This window comes from Emys orbicularis, chromosome 7 (genome assembly GCF_028017835.1).
Source record: "Emys orbicularis isolate rEmyOrb1 chromosome 7, rEmyOrb1.hap1, whole genome shotgun sequence".
NCBI lineage: Eukaryota > Metazoa > Chordata > Testudines > Emydidae > Emys > Emys orbicularis.
Genome location: NC_088689.1, coordinates 99,720,826 through 99,742,246, shown reverse-complemented (window position 1 = coordinate 99,742,246; position 21,421 = coordinate 99,720,826). Strand labels below are relative to the sequence as shown.

The following is a 21,421-nucleotide window of genomic DNA, read 5'->3' as shown; positions in this document are numbered from 1 at the left end:
GCTGCTCAACTGTAACCAGTTTGCTTTGAAACCATGAATCAGCGCATTGTGCAAGGAAAGGTGGGGCTGGTGGAAAATCTGGACTCTGCCACTGTACTCTTGATTTTGCTACCAACGCAGAAATGTTTCCACACTTGGCAGGATGCTGTCCCCATACTTCCTTCCTCAGGAAGCCTAATGACATTCCTACCACATCCCAGCTGGCATAGAGAAAGTGATGATTTAGTACCAGGAGGATCTTACTGGAGAGGGCACTGCCCGGAGAAAGTGTATCTGACTATTTCGACAGCAGGCTGAGGGAGGGAGGTCCACAGACCTCATCTAATCTGACCTCGTGCATGACACAGACCAAAGAATTTCACAGGTTCTGATGTAAGCAGAAACATCTCTGATCAATTTCAATGAGAGCTGCACCTGCTTCCTCCAAGTCTGAATTTGTTGGCCCTTGTATCTAAATCCTCCCTTTTAAATATCAATATTGGATGTTTTTCTAACAGATCTACTCCAACTCAAACATCAACTAATTCAGGATAGTCCCATGACCTGTGATATACAAAAGGACAGACTAGTTGGATCACAGTGGTCCCTTCTGGTCTTGGAATCTGACTCTAAGAAAACCAAGGAAAGTTATGGGGAACTTGGAGTATTTGTGCAACACCTAGCATAATGGGGTTCTGTCCCATGACTGGACCTCCTAGGGGATATCCACAATATGAATAAGTAGAGTCCCAACCTAACCCTACACTTAGCACAGTGTTCCCTTCACCACAAGATCCTACACACACCTCTTAGCACATTTGTCAGTTTAAGAGGCACCCAGGACTGGAATAAGTGAGAGGGGGTGCTGCTGCAAATTAGGACTGTAGGGCACTGGGCGGGGGAGGGAAGGACTTGGGCAGCAGAGGGATCTGTGGGTTAGGATCATAGGGGATCAGCAGAGCTACATGTGTTAGGGAGCTCAGAGCTGAAATAGCAAGCGAGGCTGTGCAGCAAGTTTGAGGGACCTTGGCAGAGCTCTGGGTGGGGAGGGAAGCCAGGCCCAGAATAGTACGGGATGTTATACGGGATTCAGAGATGTGTGGGAGAAAGTTGCACATTTCCTGCTTGCATCATGCCATGCCGCGGCCCAATGCTATCAATCACTAGTACTTAGAACCAAAATCATATAAGTTATCAGAATTCTAAAGAGACAGATGAAGAATGGGCCAAGGAGCACTACATTTACCTTCGGGTGGCTCTGACATGGGCGGAGTTAGACAGTACATGTGATACCCACGATCACAATCGTCACAGAAGAGCAGCTGGTCCTAAGCAGAGGGGGGAGGAAAATAAAGGAAAATTCGGATGATTCAACACAGCTTCACAAAGGGGCTCTATTTACAAATCACTGCATGATTCTGCCATCCCACAAAGAACAACAGAGAGAGCTTTAGTGACAGAGAGAGCTTTAGTGACATGCGAGTCTAACCAACTCCTCAGGATTAGACCTGCCACATTTGACACTAAAAGCATAAGCCTCTACCACTCAAGCCACAAGAGTAACTCCATTAGCTGATAGCAGTAGTAGATTCCTATGTGGGACAGCCACTGAAGAGGTCTGTGTAACACCTGCAGGGCTGGATCAAGGCATACTCACATGCCTAGGGTCCTGGCTCTTAGATTCATGTTAAAAGGTCAGGATTTCAGGTTTCGATTTTCTACGCTTTGGTACTGCGAAACAAATTCCGATAGCGTGACCTGAGTGTGATGCAGAGACGTCTGCCTGAGTCTGCAGAGAGCCTGAGACATTAGCTCTGTCTAGGATGGAGCTTCTCCATAAGTGACTAATGTAGTGATGCCCACCTGAGTTTGCAGAGAGCCGATTAATTGCTCTGAGAATGGAGCTGCCACATGTGAAACCAATACAGCCTGCCTGTATCTGCAGAGATCCTTAGGTAATGGGAGAAGCAACTACCAAAACCAGTGAGGAAGCCACATTGCCCAACTAGAGCAGAACAGGTCCCCTGACCTAGGGGGAGAGGGCAATGTGATGGTACACCTAAGGTCTCAAGCTGCATTACTCCAGCCTGGAACACACACTCCCCGAGAGCCTACCTTGGACCTTATCCATAATCCTACCTCCCAGCTAGTCTCCATTCAGAATTTAAACTCCCACAGTAAACTCCATTCCAAAGATTATTCTCCTGTCTCTGCCAAAACTGTGCAAGCTGCTGCTCTCGCTGTGCAGCATGGCAAGATGTAGGCAGATAATACTTGGGGAGATAATTTCTGGACACAAACGACATGTACCCCTCGGGGCTTGCTGGTCCCCATTTGCAGCTGGGGATGCCCAAAGCGTCAAGCTTGCTCTGCCATGGTCGATCCTGCCAGCACCGAAAGGTACTCACATCGTTCTCCGAGGTACCACAGATGTTGCAGCATTTACACTCGATGCACTGCCAACGGTACGTCTTCACTGCTGCCATCATAACCGGGGTGAACTGGAGGCAAGAAGGGTGCCCTGCCAAGGTGGGTGAAACAAAGCCACACATGGATGTTAGACACGTCAGGCCTGGACAAGTGGCAAGAGTTCAGAGAAGCATGAAACATAGGGAGGCAGGAAGATACACAGAGGTTGTTTCCAAATAGCAGCAACTGCAATGGTGACGGCTCTTGCCCCCAGAGAGGGGGAAATAGAGAAGGAGCAGTGCTAGACAAGGAAGGAAGTAGAAACATACAGAGAGGCTGCTCCAGACAGCAGCAGAGGAGAAGGCTCTCCAGCTAACAGGAGAGCAGGGTAAAGAGACAGACAGATGGGGATGCTGAAGCACGGAGAGGGGAAGTGACATGCTCATGGTCACGCAGCCAGTCAGTGGCAGAGCCAAGGGTTGAACCCAGGAGTCCTGACTTCCAGTCTCTCGCTCCTCTAACCACTAAAGACCTTTCTCATTCTACAGCTGGATATGGAATCTAGAGGTCCTGAATCCCAGGCCTCCTCTTGCTCTAACCCATTAGACCCCCCTCCCCCACTTCCAAAGCTGGGAACATAACCTAGGAGCACTGACTCATAGTCCCCTGGCTCCTCCTTCAGCTGGCTTAGGTGGGACAAAAGAAACCAGGTAGCCAAAAGTTTGCACTGGCCTTAAATAAAAGAGCAGAAATGCTCCTGGCTCTGGGCAAGAGAGACATCAGCTTCCCATCATGCATCACTGCAGCCACCCATGGGACAAATAAGAGGGCAGCCAGCATAAAGAACCACCCCAACTCAGTGAAATGAAGCAGCAGCAACACCTCATGCTGGATCACGGGCATCCAGCCTCTTGAATGCAGGTATTGCAAATCAAAGTACCTGATCGCCCGCAGTCTGAACATGACACCAGCTCCTCCGGGTGCCCAGTCTTCTTATTGATTTTTGAGTCTCCCAGGCAGAAGTCACAGTAATTGTTGGGCAAAGCCAAGCCATCAGGACCTTTCTTGGCTGTTTGGAGAAGAGCCAACCCCACCCCACCAAACAGAGACAAGGTTATTTAGAGTGAGCAATGACACCTAGAAGAACATCATTCAACGAGATTCCTGCAGGGACTTTGGCCCACATAAGCTTCCAGATGCAGCAGAGAGGAGTCACGCCGTAGCCAATGTATCCACTTCTAGATCCCTGCGTGGATACAAAATGTATATCCATGTATATAAAGCGGATATCCGCGGAGATGAAGGGCTCTAGAGACAATGAGCGAGACCAGCAGGGCCATGGCCAGTGACCAGGCCAGGAACAGCAGCAGCATGTCGAGCTGCCACTGACAGGAGCCAGCGCCCAGCCTGGCAGCTCCTCCAGCGTGGCTGTACTGTCCCCAGCCCTGACCACTGGGGCGGGCATAAGGTTCACCAACAGCAGTCCCTGGTCATGCTAGTATGTGCAAACGGCTCGCACACTCCTGGACAGGAGTCCCTTCCATGCAGCAGTGTGCATCTCCTGTCCAAGAGCGTGCAAGCCACTTTCACATACACCTCTACCCCGATATAACGCAACCCGATATAACACTAATTCGGGTATAACGCGGTAAAGCAGCGCTCCGGCAGATCAAAGCAAGTTCGATATATCGTGGTTTCACCTATAACGCGGTAAGATTTTTTGGCTCCCGAGGACAGCGTTATATCGGGGTAGAGGTGTATTAGCTTTCGCCGCTGGTTTCGCTTGCTGTTGCTAGAGCCCTGCAACTCCGCAGATATCCACAGGTAAAAAGCGGATATAAATTTTGTATCTGCACAGGGCTCTATCCACTTCTGCAGTACCTTTCATTTGCGGATCTCAAAGCACTTTAGAAACACAAAGCCTCAACTCTGCATGTGACAAAGGTAACAGTTCTTTTACCTGTGTTACGCAAAAGGTAAACAGACATAGAGAGAGGAAGCGTTTTGCCTGACACACAGCTAGTTGGGGCAGAGGCAGAAAAAGAATCCAGGAATCCTGAGTTGTGGGCTGGCTAATCTAACCGCTCTGCTAATTCCTCCAACCTAGATTACATTGGTTTCCATGGATCCCAGGTGTCTCAGCTCCCTTCTCTAAGACACTAGGCTCCTAGAGCCAGGGACAGAACCAAGGAGTCCCGACTCTGAGCCCCTCTTGTTCTAGCCCTCTAGACCCCCACTTCTCTCCTAGAGGTGGGGATAGACCACAGGAGTCCCAGCTGTAGTCTTGGTACCCTCACCACTACACTCTGGCCCTATGTCTACATTTCTAACGAAGGCTACAGAAGAGCCAGGACACGCAGGAGATGGGGTCAAGACAGTGGCTAAAGGTCTTACACTTCTGCTCCTCGGATCTCTGAGAGACGGGCGTCGGGGGCTGCGAATCTTCCTTATCCTCCCCCTCCTCCTCGGCCAGATGGGAGTGAGCATAGTGGTAACTGAGCCCAGGGCGGTTCTTGTAACGCTTCCCACAGACTGCAAAAGAAAATGGGGATGGGTCTGAGCTCCTGGCAGGCATTTGAGCCACACACATCACTGCTCACGTGCAACCCCCCAGCTCCCTGTGACAGCCCTTCCCAACCCGCCCTCCTCCCGAAGACACAGCATTTAACAGTGTACAACAACCAACATGGCTTCAGGAGGCTACTTCATGAGCCAGCAGACTCATGGCTTGGCCAGACCCTGAGAAGCCATGGGCGTTTCTACCCTTGCTGACTGTAAGCCATAAATCCTCCTACTTTTCCCCTACATCTCCTGCTTGCCCAGCAGATCTTCATGGGGATGGGAAAGCTTTGTCCAGAACAATCCAAGCCATGAAACAGAAGGAAATTCTCATCTTCTCTTGCGTTTAAACCTGCCTAACTAAGAAATTCTGAGCCCCCAAAAGGTGGTGTCTCCTTAGATGCATGGTTTCTCTGATCAAGTGACACTGGAACAAAGCTGAAGGCATCCCACACAGAATCCCAGAAAGCAAACACCACACTATCCCCACACTCCCACACACACTTCTGTTGCCTCTGCCTGCTTTGCTGTCCCTAAAAGGCAGCTGCTTTACAGCCACAGGGGGTAGAGAAAAGGCTTGTTTTCCATGCAATAAACCAACCTCCCTTGCAGGGCTGGAAGTAGAGAGCATGATGCCCCTGGAATCGGAAGCCATCTCCCCGGTCTGCGTTCCTTTCTTACCATTTACCTCTGACATTGTTTGGTAACAGAATGGCAGCCTCAGAGATCAAAGCCCACAGAACAGGCACAGCGCAGACAGCATCAGCGCAAGTTTCTCCCACACCCTCTGGCCACAAAACAGCCAGGACAAGTCCTACTGTAGAGGGACTTCCCCACCACTGTGGGGTGGCAAAAATGAGCTGTCAGTCTTCATGGCATATCCACTGGCCTCTCAGTGTCAACAGAAGGCTTCTGAGAGGTGGGCACCACTGGGAACTGGTCTGAGACCAACCTGACTCATTTCATGTACTAGCGAACAATCAGCAGTCAGATGGTAGCTGCTTTTGGTCATCACCAACAGCCTAGGCTGTATTCGAACTGCTGAGCTGGCAGTGAAGGGCTCGTATTCTACCCCCCATCCTGAGCCACCTGATAGCCATTATAGCAATTACACCTTGCTTAAACAGAACTGGGGGTGGGGGCAGGGACAGACAACAGGTTTTCTGTTGCAATCCACTCCCTTTGTGCTACTGGAGTGGGAACCTCCTACAAGTCTACAGCCAGGGAAACCCTCGGTAGCCAGAGCTGGCTCTTATGCCTCCCTCTTTGCAGTTCCCAGCATAGGGGTCTGTGTCTGAAGAGTGGCTGGAGCATGATGTGCTGCTGCCAACCCCAGCTGGCACATGGTTCCTCAGGGATCATGCCAAGCTAGTGCAAATAAAGCATTCCTCCTAGCCTGCTCTCATTTGCCTTGGAGGTGGAAGCTGGGCCACAGTAGAGGATCTCCCTTGCATGCAAAGATCCCTAACTTGGCCTTCTCCCACTTAACCCAGTGAGACAAAAAACCCAAATCCCACTTATCGATGCCACCAAGCAGCTGAGGCAGAAGGGCAGTAAGCAAAATGTTCAGAAGAGTTCTGAGAAGAGCCTAAATCCCACTGAGCTTCAATGAGACTTGGCTTCCCTAAGTCACTTTTGAACCAGGGCTTAGGCACTCTCCCCACTATAAAGGGTTTGTCAGAGCAGCTCTATCAATAGAGCTACATCAGCAACCCCTCCCTAGGCCAGGTCTACACTAGGGATTTCGACCTGCATAATAGCTGTCAGTCAGCAATACAAAGAGCAGAGATCACTGACTGACAAAGCTGTGCTGGCAGAAGTCCCTAGTGTCATCAAACCAGCAAAGCCGCACTTTTACCAATACAGCTTGTTTTGTTCAGGGGGAATCTGGGTGTGCGTATTGGTTTTACTGCGCTGGGATAGCGCTGTCCACGCTAGGAGCGATTTGTCAGCGTAGTATATGGACTGAAAACCACTCAACTTGTTTCATACGTTGGCCTCCCAACCACAGTCAGATGAGGACTGTTTTCAGTCACAATGAACCAGACTGGATTCAAACTGGTGGTAAGGGGTTCGGTGTCCTAGCCCCACTCTGAGACAGCTGGTGTGCATTATATCTATTACATTCTGCTTGAAACAAAACTGGGGAGGGGGAAGAATACCAGTAAAGCACTCCCAGCGTAGACATGGGCTTTAGTGGAGATGCACCTTATACCACCACCACCACCCACACACACACAAAAAAAAGTTCTTTTGACAGTATAACTTATACTAAGTCCTCGAATGAAATAAGCTAGGATTTTTTTGCTTTATTGGCACACTTGCTGGTTGGGGGAGGAGGGGGGTCACACTTCTAATGGACATAGCTATGCCAGAAATACTTTTCAGTGCAGGCCATGCCTTAGGCTCCTAAGACACTTAGTTGCTTTGGATAACTTTACTCAAAATCCCTATCACCCAAGCTTGCTAGTGGGTGGGAATGGAGTCCTGGCTGGATAACAAGGAGGAGAGAGGCAGGGCGGGAAAGCAATGAAGCTTAAACTGGGTCTTGGAGAGGGATGGATTAATTCAGGCTTGCCAAGATTTACCCAGAAAAGCAAAGCTGGGGACAAGGGAAATCCCAAGCCTCTTGGTTATTTAACTGAAGACTTGGATCTAGCAAAGAAAGGGGAAAAAAGACAAATCCCTCTAAAACCACTTTAAGCCACAGTCAATTTACATAGCGATTGAAAAGCCCATTTGCCAAAGGGAATTATTGCTCTCTTAGCTCTGTGTAAACACAAGTACAAGCCAGGCCTGGCTAGCTCCTCCAGCAGCACTGTTCTCTGGATACTTCTGCTGTGGCAGGGATCTTGCACATGCTGGCTTGGATGGAATGGAATTGGACTCTGAGCAGTCATTGGGAAAGCTGGGGTTATGGTTAGCTTCTCGATGGCTGGCCTCTAGTCTAGGCGATACCACATTTTAGGTATTTAATAGTCATGTCAATGAGAATTAAAACGTCTATTCTTATTCTGCGTATTTCATTCAAAGACCCCAAAGCACTTGACAAAGGGGGATATTTATCCACCACTTTATCCACCTCCTCCCCTCCCCACTAGACCACCACTCACCCTTCCTGGAGGTAGGACTAGAGCCCTAAGGGTTCTGGTTACAGCCAGGACCTGAGAGTCAGACAATACTGTTGCACCACAGAGAACAGAGGCAGCAGAGGCCTAGCAACGAGGTGGCTGGGGATGGGTAGGAGAGCCCATATGCTGAATTTCTCTTCACTGCAGATGCCATGTAACAAATGATGGGTGATCAGGCCCCAGGTGAGGAGTTTAATCAGGTCACTGAAGTATGCACTGTTGCAGAAAATTGCAGACCCATAACTTTGCCCATCAAATATTTAACAGAGCCTGCAAATTCCAGAGCCCCAGCCAACGCACTGGCTTGCCCAAGAGCCTTTTGGACCTGGTGTTGCATTAATATCTAATCCCGGCTGTGGAAGAAAAGGGAAGCATTTGGCAGAGCCGTGCAGGTGCAGCTTAAGCGAGATGGGGTAGCATATTAGCTAGGAGGCACAGGAGCCCAGTGAGTCGAAAAAGCCACCATAAGTCTGAGCTAAGAGGCAGAATGGCAGCATAAGGAAAAACCAATTTGACTCTTATTACACCATCATTTACCAGCTGGGCATGTGTCACTGGTGTCCTGGCCAGGCCAGGAGGCATTGTTACAGCAGCCAACAGGGACTGGTTCAAGCCGTCCCACCCCCTTCAGAATTCTGAGGACAATGGTCAAAACCCCAACCCCCCATGATGTCATTCATTCAAACATCTTGCAGTTTTAATGGACCCATAACATCTCCATTTCATCCCCTGTGATAACCCAGAACCCCTAGAACAAAGACGGTCCTTATGTTTCAGAGGAGGTCTAGCCAGCATCATCACAGAGGGAGAGAAATCATGTTTGGTTTTTTTTGTTTTTTTTAATAAAGCACATATATTTGAGCCAAAATCTCAATGGCAGCTGATAACCTTTGACCTTCATCCAGAGTCTGACATGGCCAGGTTCTGACAGTAAAAGCACAGTGCCTATTCCAGTAGCAATACACTTTGGCATTCCTTGAAGGAAAAGAGTCATGCCTCGGCCATTCCAGAGTGGGTTTGAGTTTGTCACGTGAATTTACTGCTGGCGCAAAGGGCCAGATTGACATCCCAAGACAGTGAGGCCTCTTTGCATCCACAGCACCAAGAACAAGCTGGGCAAATTTCTCCCTGCACTGTGGGCAAGAGGGAAGATTTTCAAAAGCAACTCGCAATTTTGGGTGCCCTGTTTGAGACATCTCTGAGGGGCCTGATTTTCAGCAAGTACATGGGCCCGCCCTCTGAAAAACAACTAGTCAGACGAGGGAACTTGATAAGTTTATGATCAGGCTAACATGACAGGGCTGCCTGAGATAGAAGGACCTCTTGGTTCATTGAGTCCGGTCCCTGCTTAGTGTAATGTTCTGCAAATCAGGTCCCTTTAATAAGGGCTCTCAGGATGGGCAACCCAAGATTAACAGTCACGTTTGAAAACCATGGCCAAAGTGAAAGGAGAAGCTCAGTCTCCATGGCCCATTCAATCCATGGACTCTCAGGCAGCAGGAGAGCCAATCAGTGCCAACTGTGGTGGCGGTTTGGTTTGATTTTTCTTGGTGCTCTGGATTGCGACCACACTCCAAAGAGTCTTTAAAACTAACATTCCAGGAGAACAAAGTCAGGAGGAAATAAAAAAAGCAGACAGAGAGAATGGACTACCTCGGTCGGGAGGTTTCAAGGTATGCTTTTGTTTGTAACTATCTGAAATACAGAAAGAGAATAATGAGAAAAAAGGTGAACACACCATAGGTCACACACATGGCAAGCAACAGAGAGCAGAGTGATTTTAAAAAGGAGAAAATAGAAAAAAATACTGCTTAGTTTTCTTTAAAAACTAGTGACCATTCTACCAGGACAGTAGGAAGGAGAGAGAAGTAACTGCAAAAACTCAGGATTTTGTACATTCTTTTGCCAATTTAAAGTTCAGAATCACAGGAATAGCCGCTCCCTTGGGCTGCTTAAGCTTTTCCAGTGGCATTCCCACTGACAGCAAGGAAGGAAACAGCAGCATAGAACTCTGCAAGGGGCAGCATGGGATGAGTTCTTGGGGGACGTAGTGGCTGCTACCAAATCAGAAACGGAGTAACGCACAACAGGGACGTCATAGAAATCCCATTTACTTGCCCTAGACACGCGCTTGATGTATTCATTCCCAGCAGGGCTAGTATGCCTTTCTGTTGCCAATAAAATTACTGAAATTGAATCCCATTAGAGATAAATTAGCTCTCCCACACCACAAGTGTGGCATGAAACCCATGTTTCGTGGCCAGAGCATGGACCAAAAGGTCTTTAGGACAACAATCAGCAAAGCAGCGACTATATCTCCAGTAGGACAGAATTGATCCCTGCCCTCCAGTTGAACTATGAGGTCTGAGAAGAGGGAGAGGACAAAGTAATTGGATTCCACAAACCCTGCAGCAAACAGATAGCTGAGTCATGTATTGCATAGCATAGGGAAGGGTGGGTTGGGCTTTTCCAGGCCCATAAAACAGACTGAACCTAGAAATCAAAGACAGGAACCCTGGTTAGTGGGAATGAGACCTCTGTGTTCATTCTCCCCACTACCCATACCCATACAGTCAAGAGGCAATTCTCACCATCAGATTCAGAGACCCTGGCTGGACATTAATATGGAGCTCTGACAGCTCCTTGCAGCCGAACAAAAAAGTAATATGTTGGCACTGCTGCCAGAAATGCCGCTCACACCTGTGGTGCAGGCTAAAGTGTTGCGAGAATGCAAACGGAGTGACCAGCCGTTTCATGCAGTCCAGACATCTGCAATGGCCTCCTTGCTTAGTGAAGATTCTCCTGGAGTGGGAGAACCTGCCCCCAATGCCAGATATCGCATGTGTCCTTCCAGGGGGGGGGGGGGGGGGGGAAACTGGATTCTGCGCACCCAGCAAAAATGACAGATCTGGATTAGGGCCACGGCTCCAGTAAAAACAAAGAAAGGGGGAAACTTACAAGTCCTCTGAATATTCTCAGATCCACTTTCATTTTGAATGACTATCACACCCCTGCAAAAATCCCATCCTGCCCCCAATGGATCCTGGAACACCGTTCCCTTCACCGCTCACTCCAAAAGCAAATACATTGGAGACAGCTTGGTCCCAGAGTACAGACTACTGGGAGACAAGCACTTTTCATACTCACTGTCGCAGGCATAAGGTTTATCTCTATCTTCTAATATGGCTGCATCCAGCTTCTTCCGAGCACCACTGACGCCTTTACCCTGGGAACCAGAAATCATATCAGTAAAGTGCTGTAGCCAAGACATTTGCTTCTAGAATTTAGTAATTCTTATGCCACCAAACTAGCTGACAGTCCATAAGGGACTAGTCAAAGGGGCTCCTGCATGCCTGTAGTTAAGATAACAAAATAACCAATCAAATAGCGCCCCTTAGTGGTCTTTGCCTGAGATAATTTATAGATTTTAAGGCCAGAATGGCCCATTAGATCATCTAGTCTGACCTGTGTAACTCAGGCTGGAGAATTCTGGCCAATTACACAAGTTATTGGGCTCAATCCTTGGGTTTCGCTAAAGCTTCTTCCAGAAAGGTATCCAGTCTGGATTTGCAGACACCAAGAGATGGAGAATCCCCCACTTCCCCTGAGAGTTTGTTCAACGGTTAACCACTCTCTCTGTGAAAAATGCGTGCCTTATTTCTAATATGAATTTGTCTGGCTTTAACATCCAGCCATTGGTTCTTGTTCTGCCTTTCTCCACTAGGTTACAGACCCTTTTAGTAAACTGGGATTTTCTCCCTGTAAAGGACATATACACCCTAAGCCCCGCAAGTCTGAGTCAGCTGACTTGGACCAGCCACAGGTGTTTAATTGTAGCATAGACATACCCTAAGTCTCTCCATGCATGTTCTCCAGCTCTCAAGTCATTTTTGTGGCTCTTTTCTGCTCCCTCTCCAATTTTTCAATATCCTTTTTAAAGTTTAGACACTAGAACTGGACACAGTATTCCAGTATTGGTCTCACCAATGCCATACAGAGAGGTAAAATCACCTCCCTCCTACTCAATACTCCCCTATTTATACATCCAAGTAGATCACATGCCAGGCAAGAACTGGCCTTGGAGACCAACACAAAGTGGGTCTCAGATTAAAACAATCAGAGATTTTCTCAGGAAATTCAAAGAACCACATTAAAGTGAACTAAGATGTGGTTATTTATCCAGTTGACCCAGCCCAGCTACCAGAGACTGACTATCCCTTGGGAGATTTCTCCCATTTTCTGAACATGAGAGACAGACTGTGATAATATAATAATGACTATTCTCTAATCTCATGCACAGTCACTAGGCTGGGCCCAGTGAGACAGAACCAGGACAACCCACAGCACCATAACTCATCCAGCTGGCATTACCTTGGCTTTGCCCTTGCCTCGTCGCTTTGGCGTATCCTCTTCATAGTCTTCATCATCCAGGTCATCCAGGAAGTCATCAGGTTCAAGGATCCGCTGTAGAGGGGAGAGGTTTTATTGTAGGGGGAAAAAAACTTGGCATGGTTTGGGGAAAGAAAGAAATGGAGAATGGACAGTGATGTTAGAAATTGGCTGAGGGATGTCCACCAGAAGCTACAAACACATACGGAGGAGTATGTGGCATATATGAGGGGGTGGGAATTTTCAGGTACATTTTACTCCCAACCACACCAAAGAGAAGGCTGGTCTTGTGATTACAGAACCAGGCTGTGATTCAGGAGACCTGGCTCACAGCTCCTGGATCCACTACGGACCTTGGGTGAGTCTCTCAGTCCCCAGTTCAGCATGAAACTTTGAATGTGTGGCTAACTAAGTACCAAGTAGTTATTTATTTTTAAAAAGGTGCAGGAATTTAATCCAGGGGCACATAAAACATCATAGCCAAGAAGCTTATTGCAGAACAGACTCAGTGATGAGAGAACTGCAGTGCCAAGCAACACTGCTCAGCCCAAACTGGGAGCTACTGGGAAAGGTCCTACAAAAGGTCCTGCTAGGGGAGTAGAAGAGAAAAATGAATTACTATGGAGCAGATTCTCCATTCTCACCATTAGAGGAAGAGACACAGAAGTGATGCCTTCTCCTTTAATGCATGTTTGGATGGAGGAAGTGGGGAAGATACAATGTGTAACAGATTTTGCTATCCCCAAAGTACTTAATGCTAGCAGAGTATAAGTAATGGTGGCTAATTATGGATTACTGTGACCACCACCCATCATGGTCTCATTGTTTGCTTGTGCTCCCCTAGTCCTGTTTTCTCTGGTCTTACACTCAGATGTTAAGTTAAGTTCTTTGGGGCAGGGGACATTTCTTTGTTCTATATTTGTACAGGGCCCAGACACAACGGGCTCCTAGGCACTATTTACATGACAAATTAAATGAGACTACTCACGGTCTTAAAGTTAGGCAGTTGTTAGATTGGGGCCTTAATCTCTTGGTGCCTCAGTTCCCTATCAGTAAAATGGGGATAATACTTTCTCACTTTCGACCCAACCCTTTGCCTGTCTTGTCTATATAGACCTTTTCAAATAGAAATTGTCCCATTACCTAACACAATATGTGCACAACACCTGGGAGAATGGGGCCCTGATGAGACCTCCAGATGCTGCTGTGATACAAGGAAGGGAAAAAATGGAAAGAAAAAAAAAAAAAAAAAAAAAAGAGTCCCATGCAAAGGATATATAACACAGCCACCATAGTAAAGAGTGCTGTATAAAAGCCTAGGAAGAAAAACATTGTTTACACTGAAGTTCCCGTGATAATACATTTCTCTAGCACCTTTTGTCCCTATATGGTCCACAGAGGGGGATTGCTTCACACAACACTAAGTTGCAGCTGTCTCTGCGATGGAACGCAGATTCTGATTGTGGAGAACTGGGAAACTTCTGATTTATTTTTATCAAAGAATGTATGACTCAATTTCCCCTCTCACCTTATACTGTTGCCTACCAGGTTTGAAGGGGTTAAACTTTTCTCTTGAAACAAGACAAACAGTACAGTGACTGAGGGGAAGTCACTAAGCATAAATGAACCATCAGAAACTAACAACATTAAGGGATAATTACTGCAAATCTCTAAAGATCCCCATAGCATGGGGGGAAACTGCAGAGACTGGTTTTCACAGGTTCCTGAGAACCAGCAAACAAAGAACTGAGAAATGTACAGAATGGATGGACAGCCGGGTGGGGTATGGGTGTGGGTGTCTCTTACTGATTATAGTTTCAAGTCAGCTCTTAGACCCAAGAGGAACAAACCCTGATGAGCTGTTTGAGGGACCTTGAAACCTACCAGGGTCTCCATGTGGAAGATGGATAACACCTGGTAAAACAGCCTGGGTATAAGCTATTTATAGTTTTCAAGATATGTTTTCTCTGTAGTGCGGGACAGCAAGAGCTGAACTAAACTTCAACTTGCTATGGTGATCAGAGTGAGTTTCAGGAGGAAATTGTAGCTTAAATTTCCAGAAAGAAGGGAGAGGAATGCAGGTTCCTGCCCCAAGAAAGGAAATGGGTCAAGACCTGAGTGGAGATGTCCTAGGCCAGGCCATAAAGAGTCAGAAGTGCAGTTGCCTTGGTTACTGTGATATCGGTTTCACACCAGCCCACCAATTTCATCTGGAGTTACTCCTAATGTACACTAACCAACTCCAACAGTTTAGGACAAGAGTAAGAATGCATCTGCCTGAAAATGTATTGGGAATCCAGGAGGGAGAATTGGAATTTGACCAAAGACCTCAACTCTTATGGAAAGAGCCATAGGATATTTTGTGACCAGAAAATATTTTGGAATTTAAGGTCCTACACACAATGAACTGTATACAACTCAATTTATCTGCCCAAGAAGGATAAAGAACAGAGCCAACCCTACTGGGATTTTAACATGTACTTCCAGCAAGTCTTCCTCTAAGGCTGTTTAAAATAGTTGCTCTGCAGTGCAGCCAAGTAGATAGAGCACTGGAATCAGGAGACTTGTAGTCTTATTTCACTGACCTACTGTGTGACTTTGGCCAAGCCTCATCCCCTCTTGATGCCTCTGTTTAAGCTCTTCAGTGCAGGAACTGACTCTTTCTGTATGTTTGTTCAGTGCATAGCACTGGGGCCAAGCTTTTAGTTGGCCTACAGCAACCAAAATAATAACTAGTAGTAATCATTATAATTTGCTCTGGTAACCGAGACCCATGAAACTGGAACATTTACGGCAATGCATTGCATCGGTACTGAACCAAGGAAGTTATTGCCAATCTGATATTCAGTCCACTAAACCATCCCCTCTCACTGGATCACAAAGGAATGCCCAAGACAATTATGCAAAAGAAAATACCCAGGCAGAGGTGGGAGCAGTTTTACACATGTAAATCTGCAAAATTTTCAGCTGGAAAATTCCCACCCCGAACCCTCCTTCCACAAAAATTAGTCTGACAATGGGGTAAAGGATAAGAACAAAATGCATGCTGAAGACATTCTCTCTATTCAGCTCCAATCCTTACTAGGCTTGTAGGGCCCTGGTATGTGAGACGTTCCTGGAGGTCGGCCAATGCATTTAATATAGATTCAGCAGTTCAATAGGAGATGATGAAGAGCAGAGCCCCCTGTGGCTTTGAGGGCCTCATTTACATTTCACAGCAAATTCCACGCCCCTTATGGGAAAAAAGTTCCTAGAAGCCAAAGTTAATTTGCAATTGGGGTGGGGAAGGGGAGAAATCTTTAATAAAAGAATAATATTTGATGTTTTACAGAGGGAGACTCTAGGATTCCCAGGATCTTAACTTCACACGACAGCAGGATTAAACACAGCATTGCAGTGATTGCACAAGTTAACAGAGGAGCCTTACACATGCTGCTACAGCTCACAGGCAGCCCTGGACTCTGGTCAGAGCCACCTAGTGGAGAGAGCACTGGACTAGGACTCAGGGTTCTATTCTCAGCTCTGCCCCGACCTGCTGGGTGATCTTGGGCCAGTCCCTTCAACTCTGTGCCTCAGTTTCCCTACCTGTAAAATGGGAATAATGATACTTACCTCCTCTGTAAAGTAATACTGATGAAACATGCTATACAAGAGCTAGGTATTACTTTTGTTATTTTTAACATGCTATACAGCAAGTGGGAGCATGGGCTAGGACACAGGGCTTAGTATCCTCATCTCGAAGAGGTGAGGGATGATGCAGAGATTAGGAAGAAAGGAACTTTGGTGTAATGTAATTCAAAGCATGACACCACCTCATACACCCCAGCATCACGCCGCAGCTGTGGAATTAATCAACCCAGACTATGATGGAAGGTTTGAACCCCATACCTCCTTTTTGCAGAGGCAAACAGAAGTACCAACCCCAAGGTTCTTGTAGGCTGGCCATCTTGCGCTGTGAACGAATGCGCATCAGATCACATCAGCAAGGGCAATACCTGAACAGTAGAGCTCCAAAGCATAGAAACACCATATCTGATACAACAGTGAGGGACACATCAGTGAGCACAAAGTGCTACAATGAGTAGTGAGGGCAACTCAGTAGAGAGCCCTCCTCCAAGTCAGTGCTGATCCCAGTGCCTCAGTAAGATACCAGGGCACTGCTGTGTGAAAGGAACGGTGTGGGCAACTCAGCAGAGGGTATTACTCCACATTAGTGCTACTGACCCCAAACCCCCCAGAAGGAGGCACAGAGTTACCATTTTTCAGATGACAAGGAAAATAAAATTCCCATTGCTTATCGGGCATTACAGGTCCCATGGAACTTTGTATAACAATAAGGGTGATATCCTGGCTAATTCCATTCTGCCTCACTTAATCCCCTTGCAGTTTCATTTGGATACATTGTTCTTTGCTCCCGCTCTAAACTTTTGTAAACAGCCACTGCATTCCATGCCAGAGATGGCTGCATGTGAGGGGTGGATGAAAGTACCCCATTTTGTGATCTACTGATGACAAGTGCTTGCAATGAGGCACACAAATCCCACATTGCCAGGAAAAGGTTAATGAGCTGCTGTGGGCTCAGTCAGCCCCCTCTGCTATATCTGCAGTAGGTGTCAGTTTCAGAGGGAGGAGTTAAAAGGGAAAAGCCCAGCTCTGTTGGGAGCTGGATGGGAAGGAGAGCAGACCGCCCAGCTCTCACTCTGTAAGAGAAGTCTGGCTGGGGCCAGGAACTGACTAGAGATGGCTGCCTGCCAGAGCCTCCCTGAAGAAAGGTAGGCTTGACACAGGACTACAGTTTTGATTTGCTACCTGTCTTGCCTCTGGGTACTGAGTAAGACTAGTACAAATAATGCCCTGCCTGAAGGGGGCGATTGTTAAATAAAACCCTTTTGTCTTCTGCACCCGACCAAGGACGCAGCAGTGAGTTGTCATGAGCCCAGGAGTGAACATAGTGCTATGTAAGAGCTAGATGATATTATTATAACAACATAGCCACCTCTTACCTATCCTTACATGGGTATAGTGAGGGCTTGTTCTCGTAAAGGGCTTCCATAAACTTGGATCAAGTATTATCCACTGAAGAATTCACACAAGGTGCACCAGCTCCAAGCCAAAAAACTCACTTCAAAAGAAACGAACAAGTCTGGCTGCACAAGTACCTATAAATATAAAACCTAGTACACATGGCTCCCCATAAAATAAGGCTGCAAGAATGAAACAACTTAAGCACAGAGTGAACATCCTAATGCTACCACAAAGGTGGGATTAATTGCTGTTGCACCACAGCCACGTTAGTCAGGACTGCGGCAATCAGTTGCAGATTGAACTTGTGCCCACAGGTGGGAAGTAAAGTAGTGACTACAGTCACAGGGCTTCTGCTTGAGACAACAAACACAAAACAACAAAGCACCAACCTGGGCTCCAAAAGAAATAAAAGGGAGAACGAGGTGGAATGGAAAGTGGTTTCCAATTACTTCATCCTGGGCAATGAATGACTAAAAGCTCTAATTACTTTTTAACATGCTCTTTATCAGTTATAAAAAATGGTAACATCATGAAGTAGGCAGTAGCCCTACTGTCAGCAGTGTTCCCTCTAATTTTTTAGATCCATGTGCAGAATGAATTATGTGCACCAATATGGAGGTGATGTGTGACATATCACCTTCATATTGGTGCACATAACAAAATTCATGTGGTGGGGCCAGGGATGAGGGGTTCAGGGTACAGAAGGGGGCTCAGAGCTGGGGCAGAGGGTTGGTGAGGGCTCTGCCTGGGCGTGCAGGCTCTGGGGTGGGACCAGGGATGAGGGGTTTGGGGTGCAGGCTGCCCAGGGGCTACGGTGAGGGGAGAGGACTCCCCCCAGCCCTCTCCCCGCCATGGCAGCTCCACGCTGGGGCCGGCGGGGAGGGGCACCTCTCCCCACCGTGGCCCTGAGCCCCTGCGCGGGGCTTAATAGGCAGCTTTGCAGCAATTTAGACTGTCAGCTGGATTATTTGTATCCAACAAGAGCAGAGCAGAGCTACCATTTACCCAAGTATGAAGCTCTTAGGGGTAAACCAATACTATGATGATGAGGGCCCTGTAAGTACATACACACACCCAAATTTGTAATGTAAAAAATAATCCCTTTCAGGGATCTTTTTCCATCATAACACAACCCTCCCCCCCCCCCAAAAAAAAAAAACCCTAAGCCACATGAGCACAGTTCTTATTCTCCTTTTGCAGATCTCTTAAAATTACAACTCCACTCTTGCTGCAGATTACACAAATGCCCTGATTGGTAACAATGGAAATTTTTTAAACAGATATTTTTTAGAGGGTGCTTTGTAATTTCCTTGCTTGTTCCCAGGAAATGGGAACATTTATTTCTCTGCAGACATCCCGAAACAGAGCAAAAAATCACTGCAGGGTTCCCTGTACTGAAACTTTGTTGTTTAGGAGGCAAAAGGCAGTGGGGTCGGGGAGGAGTCAGAGCATGGTACGGTCCATGATATCGATCATGATAGTGACATAGATCATGATGTCAGCTCCTTCCTTACCCCACTTTTCTTTTAAGCTGTTAGGGGCTGAGAACCTGCAAGCTAAAACTTTGGCCCAATGCAAAATAACAGAGCTGAATTATTACCACCACCACCTTGTGCTTCTATAGTGCATTTCATCAGCAGATCTCAAAGCACTTTACAAAGGAGGTCAGTATCACTAGCCCCATTTTATAGATGGGGAAACTGAGGCACAGAGCACTGAAGTGACTTGCTCAAGGCTGCCCAGCAGGCCAGTTTCAGAGTCAGGAACAGAACACAGTCTTCCCGAGTCCCAGATCAGTGCTCTACCCACTAGTCCACATTGCTCTTATAATACTTCCCTCCTCCACCGGTAGTCAGGGCAACAGCAGTAATAAATTCATAGTAATAATAGTAGCTAACTCTAATATAGCAGAGTCAGTGGCAGAGCCAGGAACAGAACCCAGGTCTCCCAAGTCCCCGTCCAGTGCCCTACCCATGCATCCTCTCTATTAAGCCAAAATGGGGCCCAGATAAAATGAAAGTTTTCTTTTTCTACCACCAGAAAGCAAATCCAATAGTTCACTGCACTCCTGGCTTCCTGGTCTGCCACTGCTACCTCCTGCTCCCCACTCCCAATGGCAGGCTCCCACCAGGGGTTCAAAATTTTGAGTGCTCAGTGGCTCCCTCCTAGATCCAGGCCTTCATCCTCTGCCAAAAGACACACACACATACACACACACACACACACACCCAACCACAAAAGCAGCAGCCGGAGAGGGGCCTAACAAGAGAGAAACGGGGCGGGGGAGGGAAGAGTGTGTTTTGTTTGTCTTTAAAAGTGAGACATTTGTGTTTTACCATGAAGCTCCCTCTTGCAACATAGGGGAGAACGCCCTCTCTCTGCCGTACCTTCCGCGCACGGCTGTTGGTGACAGGGAACTCGCTGAGGCTGTCGTCATCGTTGCGCGGGTCTGGCAGGCTGCGTTTCTCCAGGGGGTCAGTCCTTAGGAGGGCCTCCAGGCTGCTGCCATCCTGGGAGATCAGCCCCTCTTTCTTTAAGGTCTGATCAGTGTCTGTAGAAAGGGGAAAGAAAACTATAACCAAGAGCTAAAAAAAGCAGAAGTCAAGCAGGTTCTCCGTGCTACTAGGTCACAGCTACACCACCAAATCAACTAATTGCATGCAAGGGAGAAAACACATCCAAGGCATTAGCACAATTTGGAGATGCAGTTAGGACCTGTCTACATTGTGGGACAGAGAGTTATGTCAGGTATCAGGAATGTTGCAACTGGGTCCTGCAATACAATTGATTTTGTAGCACAGATGGGACCTTGAACTGCACTGGAACTCTGAAAATATCATTACAGTTCTTCTAGTCCAGTATCACGAGCTACCTGCCATGCCCAGAACCATTTACTCTGGTATCTCCACCATCCAACTGCACTGGATCAGAACAATGGGTCAGTCTAGCCTGCTACCCTTCTATTCCCTGTAATGCTGAATCAAACCAATGGACCCATCTAGCCTGGTACCCCACCCCCTATCCCACAATGCTAGACAAAACCAATGAGCCCATCTAGACTAGTATCATCTCTCCAATACCAGCCATCAACAGGTGTTCCTAAAGAAGATGTACTCCCTCCAAAATACGCAATTCTGCAACAACATTTATTAGGGAGGGGTATTTTTCCCCAAGACCAGATGCTTAGTAGTTGGCTTACATCCCAAAGGACAGTGGATCTCTATGTTTATCCTACCTTGGTGCTTCCCAAACCTGGGGGATACCACACTGGTCTAGAGAGCCATGGGGTAAAAAACTAGGGAAAGCTGCAGAACACTGATCTACTCCAATTCCCCACTGAAAAAGTGTCCATGTGGGGTAAAGCAACAGGCAGCTTCTTCAAACATACATTCCCTCCCTGCTCCTGCAATGGTCCCAAATCAGCTGCCCATAGGAGCAGCTCAGGTGAGTAGAGCTAGCAGTTGACTGCTCAAGTTCTCGCTATGTAGAGCTCAGCCACAAATGCCACAACCCATACAGTGCCAACAATGGATGATTTCTACCCCAGCTGGTGTAACTGTGGCATTTATGGAACTCAGTAGTGCCAAGAGGTTATTTCTGACCATGCTCTATGCAGAGTATGGATGTGACATGGGTGAGGCTGCATTGTTAACCCGAGAGAGGAACATATGAACACAGAACTGGAAGGGACCTCCTCCTGGGTCATTGAGACCACTCCCCTAATATCACAGGAAATAACCTCAGGCGAAACAGCTCATAAGAGCCTAATAACTGCATTGCGAGCAGAGATCAGAGGGAGGGGAAGTGTCACCTGGTTTGATGGAAGGGAAGGAAAGCCTCGGATCCTCAGGAGGGTGAGCACGGCGTTTTTTCCGCCAACGGCGAGCTGGGTAGGAGTAGAGCTGGCCAGAGGCTAAACCTTTAAAACA

The 21,421-nt window shown here is 47.4% G+C and overlaps 1 protein-coding gene across 4 annotated transcripts in view; it reads right to left on the bottom strand.

Annotated features, from left to right (window-relative positions):
* DPF2 (double PHD fingers 2) overlaps nucleotides 1-21,421 on the bottom strand; it is a 35,744-nt gene that overhangs the window by 2,042 nt on the left and 12,281 nt on the right. Inside the window, exons 3-11 of one of the 4 annotated variants that reach the window (XM_065408742.1) lie at nucleotides 21,304-21,411; nucleotides 19,829-20,043; nucleotides 12,450-12,542; nucleotides 11,226-11,304; nucleotides 9,732-9,773; nucleotides 4,783-4,920; nucleotides 3,329-3,457; nucleotides 2,388-2,500; nucleotides 1,226-1,307 (exon numbers count right to left, since the gene is read on the bottom strand). In XM_065408742.1, the coding sequence (XP_065264814.1) occupies nucleotides 1,226-1,307; nucleotides 2,388-2,500; nucleotides 3,329-3,457; nucleotides 4,783-4,920; nucleotides 9,732-9,773; nucleotides 11,226-11,304; nucleotides 12,450-12,542; nucleotides 19,829-20,043; nucleotides 21,304-21,411 (999 nt within the window). The remainder of the gene's footprint in view (nucleotides 1-1,225; nucleotides 1,308-2,387; nucleotides 2,501-3,328; nucleotides 3,458-4,782; nucleotides 4,921-9,731; nucleotides 9,774-11,225; nucleotides 11,305-12,449; nucleotides 12,543-19,828; nucleotides 20,044-21,303; nucleotides 21,412-21,421) is intronic. The other 3 variants (XM_065408745.1, XM_065408744.1, XM_065408746.1) reach the window with 3 other exon arrangements.